Below are 11,115 nucleotides of genomic sequence, written 5' to 3' on the forward strand. Positions count from 1 at the left end.
GTGAAAGACTGAATGGGACAGTCACGAAGGCCTTATCTATACACGCAGTGCAGGTGCCAGGGAATGGCAGCCCAATAGGGTTGCAGCAGCGGACAGGCGGGCACACAGACGTCCGCAGAGGGCGCCCTGCGACCGGCGATGCGCTCGCCTCTCCCCCCTCTCCCCCCCGCCGCCCCCGCCCCCGCCTGGCCACCGCCCCCTCCCGCCACTGACGCAGGAGCGCGTGCGCGGGCGACTTGGATGCCCCGCTGACGTCAACCAGGTGCCGCGCAGCCTCGCTTGGGGCCATGACGTCACCGCCCCGCCCCCGCGCTCACGCAGGTCCTTGGCCCCCACCCTCCCACAAGATGCGGGGTAGGACTCATGCTGAGGAGGGTTTTTTCTAAGAGGCGGAGGGCTGGACTCCAGGGGCACTGGAAGCCCGAGAAGGTCGTGGTCGCGCCTGGTCAGGGATCTGGGGCTGGTACCCTAGTCCAGTGAGATCCAGCAACTAACGCTTTCCGTGGCTCCCCACACCCTAGAGCGAGCGTACGCCCTCGCTCATGCGAGAGTTCAGACCCTTTGGAGACCGGCTCCCCTGGACTTAAGAATCTGGGCAGTTGGAATACTTCGGAAGCCCCAGGCCAGCACCATGAGGAACTCTTAGAGCATCAATCCCCATGACCTAGACATTCTGACCCTGAGAGGAGGGTGCAGAGCGAAGCTTTCAACTCCCCTTCCCAAGTGCGTTTTGTCTGCACTTCTAAAGTTTCTTAGCCCCGGGTCTTCATAAGCCACCAACTACTTCATAATACAGGGAAAGGTTCTTCATAAGCCACCAACTACTTCATAATAAGGGGAAACGTAATGGGCTCCTCAAATCCAACCAGCTGATGACTTCTGTCCGGTCCCCACTCCTGGTATCCTATGGGTGAGGGCAGCACCATTATTTGGGGCCCAAACCTGGGAAGACATGAGAATTCCACCCTGTCTTTTCCTGTCCACCCAGTGGACCATTATCTCTGGCCCTAATTGCCCAGGCCTCCTCTCTGCCTCACCTCAGAGTCTGTTTAAAAATCTGAAACCTGCCGAGAGCTATGGCACACGCTGTAATCCCAGCGGCTCTGGAGGCTGAGGCAGGAGAATAGTGAGTTCAAAGGCAGAAAGCAAGGCGCTAAGCATATCCAGTGAGACCCTGTCTCTAAATAAAATAAAGAATTGCGGTGGGGATGTGGCTCAATAGCCAAGTGCCCCTGGGTTCAATCCCTGGTACGCCCCACCCCCCAAAAACCTCTGAAACCTGACCATGACCTTCCCCTACTGGGACCCACACCAGCACCTGTGGTCTCCTTTCTCGGTCGTCTGCAGACACACTTAACCTATTTCCAGGCCTTTGCTCATAGGGTTCAAGCTTGCCTGGGCATTTTCACACGGCTGCAACTCAGTAAGAGCATGCCCATTACCTCCTGTGTACCTGCCCTGTGCTGAGACTCTGTGCCTGGAGCTCCTAGGATTAGCGGGGAGACAATGCACAAGAGCAAATAGGATACTCAACTGTACTAGATGGAACCAGGGATCCAGACTGTGTGTGGCAGCTGCTGTCAGCAGAGGTAGCCAAGGGATGGGTCCTGAAATGTTGACATTTGGAAAAGCTGCAGACATAGAGTGTGTATGTGTGTAGGAGGGTGAATCTTTCAAGGACCCATGTGTGGGGGGCATTTGCAAATACAAAAGCTCTGAAGTTGAACAGGGCTTGACACATTCCAGAATAAGCTTTTTTTTTTTGGATGAAAGATGTCAGGTGTGGAGGGCAGGCCCTAGTAAGCTGGGAGGAGAGTCCACTTGACCAAGCTAGTGGCAGATTTGGTAGACTGAACAATTAAAAAGATCAGGCATATATGTCTGAAAGGAAGAACAAAGAGGCAGCTTTGAGGGTTGGCTGTTGGGGCTCCCAGTGCATGCAATTTACATGGTAGAGGCCCTTATTTTGATCCCCAGCACAAAAAAGTGGGGTTTCTGTTTATGTGTCACCCACAAGGCCTTGGTACAGTAGGGGAAACTCAGTTCAACTCTGAGCAGCTGTTATCATGTGCGCCATGAAGGGAGAACGGGGAAAATCTGCAAAGGAGGTATGGCAAGCTCTTGACAGTGCCCACAGGAACCTGTACAGGGGAAACTGGTGAGGGAAGTGCACCAGATCACCTGGCTGGTACATCCTGGGGACCCCCAGACTGGGGAAATTGTGTGTCACGAGAGACCATGGCTGTGTGCCTTCCATACTCCCAAGGGAGGAGCAAGATGGTCTGTCTGTGCACCCCAGGACTCCCTGGCCCACCAACTTGGGTTATCCCAGGTTAGACCAGGGGGAGTCCTGTGCCCAAGGGGAGGCTGTGCATCTCATATCCTCTGGTTTTGTTTCTTGGGACCTGGGGCATGGGGAGTCTGCACCCCAGGCCTCCGCGCTGGCGCCGTGTCCCCGAAAACCCCAGGACCCAGGGTAGATGAGTTATGCAGCGGTGCTGGGGCTGGTTGTCGGCCTCTGCGGGAAGAGGCAGCTGCACTGGGGGGTGGGGGCGGGGAACGGGAGCGCAGGCTCCGCCCCCCGCCCCCGCCGGAAGGGAAAGGGAGGCGGTGGCCGGCGCAGAACTAGCCAGACGCCGCGGCCAGAGCGGCGGGGGCGGTCGGCTGGGGACCCGGCTGCACCGGGCGTACCGAGTGGGCCGGAGCGGGAGCGCCGCCAACGCGGTCACGTGCACGGCCCCTCCTCTCGCGCCGGCCTCCCCCGCGCGCCGCGCTCTCCATTCATAAATTCTCCGCCGGCTCCGCGGCCACCAGGTGCCGGAGCCAGCCGGGAACGCCGCTCAGCCGCCGCCCGCAGCGCAGCCCGCAGCCCATGGGCCGCACGCCCCGGCGCTGAGGTAGGCGCGCCGGGCCGGGGCGGGCGGGGGCGGGCGGACCGCGCGCGCGGCCGGGATGGCGGCCGGCATCGGGGCGCGCCCGGGCTCCAGACCACCCGCCTTTTCCCGCATGATTGCGCCTGACGGGTGGGAGGACGCGGAGGAACTGGTTGGGCCTGGAGGCGGCCAGCGCGGCTCCGCACCTTCCCATCGTCTGGCGACCTGGAGAGGGACCCCGCCCACGCCCTTTCCCTGGCCTCAGTTTCCCCCGGTGAGGTCGGGTGAGGGCGATGGCACCTTGGCCTCCCCGCTTAGCCTGCCGTCAGGTTCTCTGCTGTCTAACCCCGGCCGGCTCGCGGTTAGGGCCAGGGACCGCCCGTGGGGACCTCCGCCTTGAGCTCTCATCCCCCCCAGCCCATCTCCTGCCTGCGGCTTGCAGCCATCTTCCGTGTCTCCTCCCATAACCATCCCTTCCTTCTGCCCCAGCTTCTCCAGCCTGAACTCCTTTCCCGACCTACATAAGCGCCCCCTCCCCCCAAATAGGCGATCCCCGTTCTAACTTATGACGGGGACCGCTGAGGACACCTGGTCTTGCCCGGCACCTTCCTTTCTCTGCGCCTGTTTCTCCGCGGTCCAGGGGATTAGAGCCGAAAGTGGCAAGCAACTCCGGAGCCTGCGCGCCCTTCTTCCTTGGGAAAAGGGGCTGGCGCGTGGCGTGCCGGCTTGGGGCCAGTATGAAAAGCGGGACTACCCTCGGTCCCTGAGCTTCACGGGTCCTTCCAGCCCCGGGGTGGGTCAGGTGCAATTTCCAGGCAGCCCCTTCCCGAGTGCTGACCATCCGCAGCCTCAGTTTCCCCCAAACGCGAGTAGCCATGGAGGCCGGTCCACTAGGCTGGTTTCTGCGGGCGCTGGCTGGTGGCGCAGCCATCTTGCCTCCGCGACTGGGGCGCCCCTGCAGGAGGCCTCCTCCCCCGCGCCCCCTTCCCGCCCTCCCTCTGCCTGGCAACCCGCCCCCCATCTCGGCCTGCGCACACCGTCACCATGGGAACAAGATTCTCGGGGCAGGAACAGATGTGCCTCCTTTGTCCTCTCCTTTCCCACCAGCATGGGCAGGGGGGACCTTTACCTCTTGTGTCGTGACTTGGGGGTCACTGGTGCAGCCATTCCGTGCCCCCAGAGGTGGGGGGTCCGCTTCAAGTTCCCCGCCTCATCTGCACTGCGCATCCTTAAGCCACCTTTTCCTCTCCCCAGAGGAGGGCCCTGGGTCTCACCGGGGTCTCCCCTGTGTGTGCTACATGCCTCACTTTCTCCGTGTCTTGAGGGGCACTTTCCTTTGCCTGGCAGGCCCCCACCTGCCCTACCTTGCTGGGCTGACCACGTTCCCTGGGGAGGCAGTTGTAATACACGCATGCACAATCCCACCTCCCAAGAGGTAAACGTGGCAAAATGGAGGTCCCTAGAGATGTCCTGCACTGGGCCCACCCAGCACTGGTCAGAGCAGGTGGGGGCTGCTGCAGGGCTCTGTTGCCTGCCCATGAGTCATTGGCCTGTGTGGGCTTCTGCTCCTGGGAGGGAAGAGGGGCCCTGTTTCTAGCAGCTCTGGTGGGAAGGGGCTATCCAGCTGGAGCTGAGGAGGCCCTGCCCTCCTGTCCCAGCCTTCACAATGCAGCCCACGGCCACCATGGCCACAGCCGCGGCCACCACCGCCACGGCTGCGCTGACGACATCGTGGGACAATGCCACCAGTCATCCCACGGTGGGTGACCTGGGGACGTGGGGTAGATGGGATGTCAGCCCAGTGATGTCAGCCCAGTGGCGGGACCCTGACACTCGCCTCTACATCTGCAGGCTGCGCCAGACCCCATACTGGACAACTATGTGCTGCTGGTGGTGGTCATGTCGCTGTTTGTCGGGGGCACTCTGGTGGTCTTGTCCGGTGTCCTGCTCTTGTGCAAGCGCTGCTGGGAGGTCCACCAACGCTTCAACAGGTATGTGTCCCCATTCCCAGGTGCTGGGAGCTGACTTACTTGCAGTTGGGGCCTCCAAGAATGGGTGCACAAGCTTGGGGCCCTGGGGCTGAGGTCACTGTCATTTTATATCCCGGCTCTACCTCCCCAGGGCCATGGAGGAAGCAGAGAAGACCACTACTACCTACCTGGACAATAGCACCCACCCTGCCCAAGGTGAGGGGTCCACCCACCTCTTCTCCCCCCACCTCTGGCCATTTGTCTGTCTGCCTACCCACCTGCCTGCCCGCCCCTCAGCCACTGCCTGCCCCCTCGGGCCGCCTGACCGTCTGTGTCTGTCTGTCTCCCCCACCAGACTGGGCGCAGCTCGATTCCGACTCATCTCTGTTTCCTTAACGCCCAGGCGTAGGTGCGCACACGCGTGCTGAGCGAGTGAGTGTGTGAGCGGATGAGCGAGTGCCCGCCCGGCCCGCCTCCCCAGCCCACCCTGTCCTTGGGTCACTCCACCCTGCGCCCCTTCCTGTCCCACCCTGCCCGGAGGCCCACCCAGGATGAAGCCTGGCCCACCCGGGGCCCACCCTCTTTGGCTCTCCTCGCAGACCCCGACTTCAGGGGGGAGGACCCCGAGGGCCAGGATGTGGAGACAGAGCGCTTCCTGTCCACCAGCTCCACGGGCCGCCGGGTCTCCTTCAACGAGGCTGCCCTGTTTGAACAGAGCCGGAAGGCACAGGACAAGGGCCGCAGGTGAGGGCCTGGCAGGGGGCTGCTGTCCAGGGAGGGCCTGCTAGTCAGCTGAGGGCGAGGGCCTCCTGTCTGTGGGGCCCAGCAGCATGCAGCAAGGGGCCTGGTGGGTGCTCCTCGCAGGTACACCCTGACAGAAGGGGACTTCCACCACCTCAAGAACGCCCGGCTCACCCATCTACACCTGCCACCCCTCAAGATCGTCACCATACATGAGTGTGATTCTGGCGAGGCCAGCGTGGCCACTACCCCCCACCCTGCCACCACCCCCAAAGATAGCCTGGCCATATTCCAGGTGAGGGAGGGGTGGCAGCCCACCCCAAGGCTGAGTGGCAAGGGGGCCTCTGAGGGTGATGAATGGTCTGCTGGGGTGGCTGGTGATGGTGAGGCTGAGCCCTCATGCCCCTTGCTGGCCACCTGTGCTCTTTGACCTGTTGCTGCTTCCTCCCCACCTGGCTCTGTCCCACAGCCCCCGGGGAAGGCCCTCACTGGCCGCTCTGTGGGCCCCAGCTCCGCCCTGCCAGGTGACCCCTACAACTCGGCCGCAGGCACTGCCGACTTTGCGGAGATCAGCCCCTCAGCATCCAGCGACTCTGGGGAAGGCACTTCGGTAGGGGCTCTCCTGTGTTTTCCCAGAGTGCCCAGAGAATGGGCTCCTGCCCTTCCCTGCTGTCCATTGGGACTGACCAGCCTGTGGCCTCTCACCTGCCATGGCCTTCCTGGCCTTGAATGGTCCTCACACCCAGGAGGAATGCCCAGGTGCTGGAGAGGGTACGGCCAGCCACCTCTAGCCCTGGGAAGAGAGCTAGCCACGCACCCTCAGAAATGCCTGTGTTGGAGGTCTTTGCCTGGGCAGGGGCAGAGCTGGCCTGAGGGAGGCAGGGTCTCAGAGGGAGGAGGCCACAGGCCACAACCCACCAAGGGCTCTGTCCTACCTTTTCAGGCAGGTTTCACCTCTCCATTTGGTGGGTCTGGGGTGTTGGGACACTCTGTCTTGGCAGGGGCTAAAATGCAGGGCCAAGAGGAGGGGAATATCCCTAAGAACTGTTCCTTTTCCCTCCCAGCTGGACATAGGTCCCAGGAGTGCCAAAGCTGGCGGGCCAGGGCCAGGGCCAGGGCCAGGGGCTGGGCCTGGGGCTGCAGCAGAGCCTGGGGAGGCAGGAGCAGGCTCTGGGGCAGGCACCATGCTGCAGTTCTTCACCCGCCTGCGCCGCCATGCCAGCCTGGATGGAGCCAGCCCCTACTTCAAGGTCAAGAAGTGGAAACTGGAGCCCAGTCAGCGAGCATCCAGTCTGGACACAAGAGGTGAGCCTCAGTTCCTGGTAGGCAGCAAGGCCCAGGAGGTGTGTTGGTAGGTAGTCATAGTGCAGAAAGCTCTGCCCCAGGGAGGTTCCTAGCTAAGCCATCAGCACTGTGGGCCAGGGGCTGGCAGGAGGACCCGGGGCCTGGCTTACTGTAGAGGGGCTGTCATGGTTCCAAGGTTCCCTGCACCCTGGCTAGTTGCCGTCTGGTGACACACAGGCCACCTGGCACAGAAGTTCTGAGGCAAGACCTCTGCCCAGCATTCCTCCCTGCATGCCCCAGGCCCTGTGCGCAGGCCCAGCTCTCAGCCAGAGGTACGGCGTGCTGTGGAGAGATCTTCTCGAGGGACTCCTCCCTGGGAAGAGTCCTTTCCCTTGTGGGACCCTGACTCCTTTGGTCGGGAGCAACGCGGCTGGACTAGGCCAGGATCAGCCAATGTTTCCTGTGAGGTCCTGGACTGTAGTGTTTGTGTCTTACGGCCAGATAGTTTTGTCTCAACTGCTCAGGCGCTACTGTAGCTAGGGAGCAGCCGGGGAAGAGTCAGTGAAGAGGAGTGCCAGTAAAACTTCATTTACACCAGCAAGTGGGGGGCAGGTTAGGCTTGTGGGCAGCAGTTTGCTGACCCCTAAATAGAGGATGTGTGCAGGGTTGTGGGGAAGGAGGTGCCCTGACTGGTTTAATCCTCCCTGCCCAGGAGACCTTAGTGGGGCACGGCAGCTCAGAGGGTTGGCCAGTCAGGCCTGGGGTGCCTTCTCCCCTTGTCAAGGGAAGGTAGTAGGAGCCATCATCGTGAGAGGCCTCCTATAGCAAGAAAAGGAAGGTGTGGCTGGTTGATGTGGTTGAGACCTGGTGGGTGACCTCTCTTTCATCCGGTCCACCCAGGCAGCTTCTGGCAGCGGGTACGGGGAAGGCGAAGGCCTGTAGGCTGCCCTGTTTCAGCTGAAGGAAGGCATTTTGAGATGGCGCAGTTGGGGTGTCGCAAAGCCAACCAGGACTGTTTGCTGGGAGCCTGCCCCTGGGTGAGGGTGGAACAGTCCCCAAAACTCCCCAGGCCAGGATGCTGCCTCTTACCCGGACTCCCACAGCTCCACTTCTGCACTTTGAGCTGGGCTGTGCCTGCCGCTGGGTGTCCGTGCACCTAGTGGCATCTGTCTGGCCAGGGCTGCTCTGGGGGCACTACTTCTACCTAAAACCTTTACATAGGGCCTGCTTTTTGGTCTTCGTCTTTCTGCTCTCTGCCTCCGTTTCCTCACCTGTACTTTAGCAGGCACAAATCCTGGGACCCACTGTCCACAGCCTGAAGCCTGGGAGCTAGCTGCCAGCTGGGGTCTGACATGGGCATGGGGGATAGAGGCACAGACAGACTGACCATTCTTTCCCTTTATAGGTTCCCCCAAGCGGCACCACTTCCAACGGCAGCGAGCAGCCAGCGAGAGCATGGAGCAGCAGGAAGGGGACACCCCCCATGCAGACTTCATCCAGTACATTGCTAGAGCTGGCGACGCCGTGGCCTTCCCACCCCCCAGTCCCTTTCTGGCCAGCCCCACCAGCCCACCCCCCTCTCTCGGCAGGTATTTTTCAATAGATAGAGGTGCTAGGGGTGGACCTGTGGGCCCCTGCCCTGCTCCATCCCCCCTAGGTGGCTCAGGGAGCTCCCTCCTGGTCCTGTGGACTCCCACTCGCAACCCCCTGGCAGCCTTGCAGGGGCTACCTCTCCAGCGAGGACCGGAGGAGGAGGGAAGGAGGGAAAGACTGGGTAAGGGCAGGTGGGTGGGCATGGCCCTGGATGATGGCCCCAGGGTCCCCAAGATGGGACACCTGCCCAAGCAGGGCCAGCATGGACTTCTGTCCATCCTAATGTTGCTGTTTCCCAGTGGAATCCTAGGCCTGAAGGGCTGCTCGGTTCCAGGCCTTCTCCCACCTGCCCATGCTCCTGAGGATGGACAGTTGTTTCTCAGAAACTATTTTGACCCCTTTCTCCAGCAACGTCCTTGTCCACCCCAACCCAAAGGCAACTGTCCTGAAGCCCCATAGCCAAACCAGTGGGATGTGGGAATGGGACCCCGAGTGCAGCCTTCCAAGCTTGGGTCACTCCTGTGTGAGCAGGTGACCCTTAACTCTTGTGCATCACCCTTCTGGCCCTGTATGATGGGTGAGTGAGGTGACCCACTAAGGAACAGAGGACAGGCTGGACTCATCTTAGTCTTTAGTTCCTCTCCTGTGGCCCCCATTTCCACCAAGAGCCCAGGAAGAGGGACTCGGGAAGAATGTTAACTCTTGGGGTGGCCTGTTTCTGCAGCCTCAGCAGGTGCTGGGGACCTACATCAGCTTTTGGGTTGGCAAGCAGCCCAGTCCCCCAGTACCTCTGTGCCCACCCTCCCTGACCCAGAGGCGGGTGGCCGGCTGGGAGGGGTTCAGCTGGTGGGCTCTGACAGCCGTGGCCTGGCTTGCAGGCTAGAGGCAGCCGAGGCGGCGGGAGGAGCGAGCCCCGGGTCGCCCCCAGAGCACAGCGTTGGCGCGGGACTGCAGCAGCAGCCGCAGCAGCAGCAACTGGAGCCAGACCCCGAGCAGACCCAGGCCAGCTACCGCGACCTGTGGAGCTTGCGCGCCTCCCTGGAGCTGCACGCGGCCGCTGCCTCAGACCACAGTAGCAGCGGCAACGATCGCGATTCGGTGCGCAGCGGCGACAGCTCTGGGTCCGGGGGCGCGCCCCCGGCCTTCCCGCCGCCCTCACCTCCCGCGCCGCGACCCAAAGACGGCGAAGCGCGCCGGCTGCTGCAGATGGACAGCGGCTACGCCAGCATCGAGGGCCGTGGTGCAGGCGACGATGCCGCCGAGCCACCCGCCGCTCCCGCCCCGCCACGCAGCCCACGCGCCTGGCCACGCCGTCCGCGGCGCGACTATAGCATCGATGAGAAGACGGACGCGCTCTTCCACGAGTTCCTGCGCCACGACCCGCACTTCGACGACGCACCTGCTGCCACGCGACACCGCGCCCGCGTGCACCCGCACGCACGCAAGCAGTGGCAGCGCGGTCGGCAACACAGTGACCCCGGCGGCGCGCGCGGGGCTCCAGCCACGGGTGGCGCGGCCCCGCCCCCTGGAGCACCACGGCCCGCGCGTGCGCCCTTGCGCCGGGGCGACAGCGTCGACTGTCCACTCGATGGCCGCGCGCTTGCCAGCACTGGCGACGACCCGAGCATCCCCGTCATCGAGGAGGAGCCTGGCGGGGGCTGCCCAGGCTCGGGTCTATGCGTCGAGCCCACGGGGGCGCTGCTGGACAAGCTGGCGGCCAGCCTCGATGAGAGACTCTTCCCGCACCGCCTCGCTGAGCCTGTCGCCGCGGCCCCAGCGCTGGTCGTCGCCGCGGCTCCCACGTCCCCTGACCACAGTCCGGCCTAATCCCCGTGTCCCCATCCCACCTCGGCAGCTTTTCCGGCGCCGCCCAGGACCAAGCTGGGGCGCGAAGTCCAGCACGTGTGCTGGGCGCCCTTCGCTGCCGCGCCCAGCCCGCCGCGTCTCGCTGCCCTGGGTGTGCGCGCACGGCCCCCTCCGGGCGCTTGGTGGGTCATAGGACGTCCCGAGGGGCGAGGCTCGAGTGGCGGGACTAGTGAGCACCCTCCAGCCACCCTGGGCCCCCACGGGCGGAGGGTCCGTGGCCCAAGGCCCGTGTCCCAAGGCCCGTGTGAGGACTGCGAGCTCGAGCTGGGGGCCGACGCGGGCCGGGTGCACGCGGGAGCCCACCGCCCGCCGAAGCCGTTTACCTCACTACGGCGAGCGCCCTCCCACTCCCACTCGAGCAATAACGGCGGCTGCCGCCCCACGCCCCCACCCTCCGCATGTGGCCCGCCAGTGTTGAGACGTGAAGGAGACGGCCCAGGTGACACGGTCTCAAGTTTCCCCAGCTTTATTTATTGCCAAAAGATGGGGCAGCCCGCGGCTGGGCAGCCCCTGCCGCTCCTCCAAGCTCTCCGCCCTGTCCGTACCGTGCAGCCATGGGTCTCCTGTTGTGGTTCTGTTTCCCTGGTTGGTCATAAATATTCACTGCGTATTCTGATTTGCTCTGGGTTTTCTCTGAAGACCCCAGACGGCAGCGGCCTCGGGGGAGGAAGGTCACGGTCTTTCACAGGCCCTGGCCACTGCCTCGGCAAGAAGCCATGACCATTGCCATGACCATCTGTGGGCCACCGTGCTCCCACCTGCCTCCCGACAACCCCCAAACACCTGCA

General features: G+C 63.0%; 1 protein-coding gene across 1 annotated transcript; it reads left to right on the forward strand.

The window, feature by feature from the left end:
- Positions 1-2,653: 2,653 nt before the first annotated feature.
- On the forward strand, positions 2,654-10,943 carry Cbarp (CACN subunit beta associated regulatory protein). Its single transcript, XM_046444355.2, has 10 exons — positions 2,654-2,897; positions 4,532-4,632; positions 4,725-4,864; positions 4,995-5,059; positions 5,443-5,587; positions 5,708-5,879; positions 6,054-6,194; positions 6,649-6,889; positions 8,274-8,457; positions 9,340-10,943. The coding sequence occupies exons 2-10, from the start codon at positions 4,540-4,542 to the stop codon at positions 10,286-10,288; spliced, it is 2,130 nt and encodes a 709-aa protein (XP_046300311.1). The 5' UTR covers positions 2,654-2,897; positions 4,532-4,539; the 3' UTR covers positions 10,289-10,943.
- Positions 10,944-11,115: the final 172 nt, after the last annotated feature.

This window comes from Marmota monax, unplaced genomic scaffold (genome assembly GCF_021218885.2).
Source record: "Marmota monax isolate L192 unplaced genomic scaffold, Marmota_monax_Labrador192_F-V1.1 WCK01_AAM20220418_F8-fsc00102, whole genome shotgun sequence".
NCBI classification, from domain to species: Eukaryota; Metazoa; Chordata; class Mammalia; order Rodentia; family Sciuridae; genus Marmota; species Marmota monax.

What these genes read in the sequence shown, in the direction of transcription:
- Cbarp (XM_046444355.2), top strand. Translation starts at nt 4,540, where the DNA reads ATGCAGCCCACGGCCACCATGGCCACAGCCGCGGCCACCACCGCCACG. An exon ending in TAGCACCCACCCTGCCCAAG is followed by an intron (nt 5,060 to 5,442) that starts GTGAGGGGTCCA and finishes CTCTCCTCGCAG; the next exon opens with ACCCCGACTTCAGGGGGGAG. An exon ending in CCACCCCCCTCTCTCGGCAG is followed by an intron (nt 8,458 to 9,339) that starts GTATTTTTCAAT and finishes CCTGGCTTGCAG; the next exon opens with GCTAGAGGCAGCCGAGGCGG.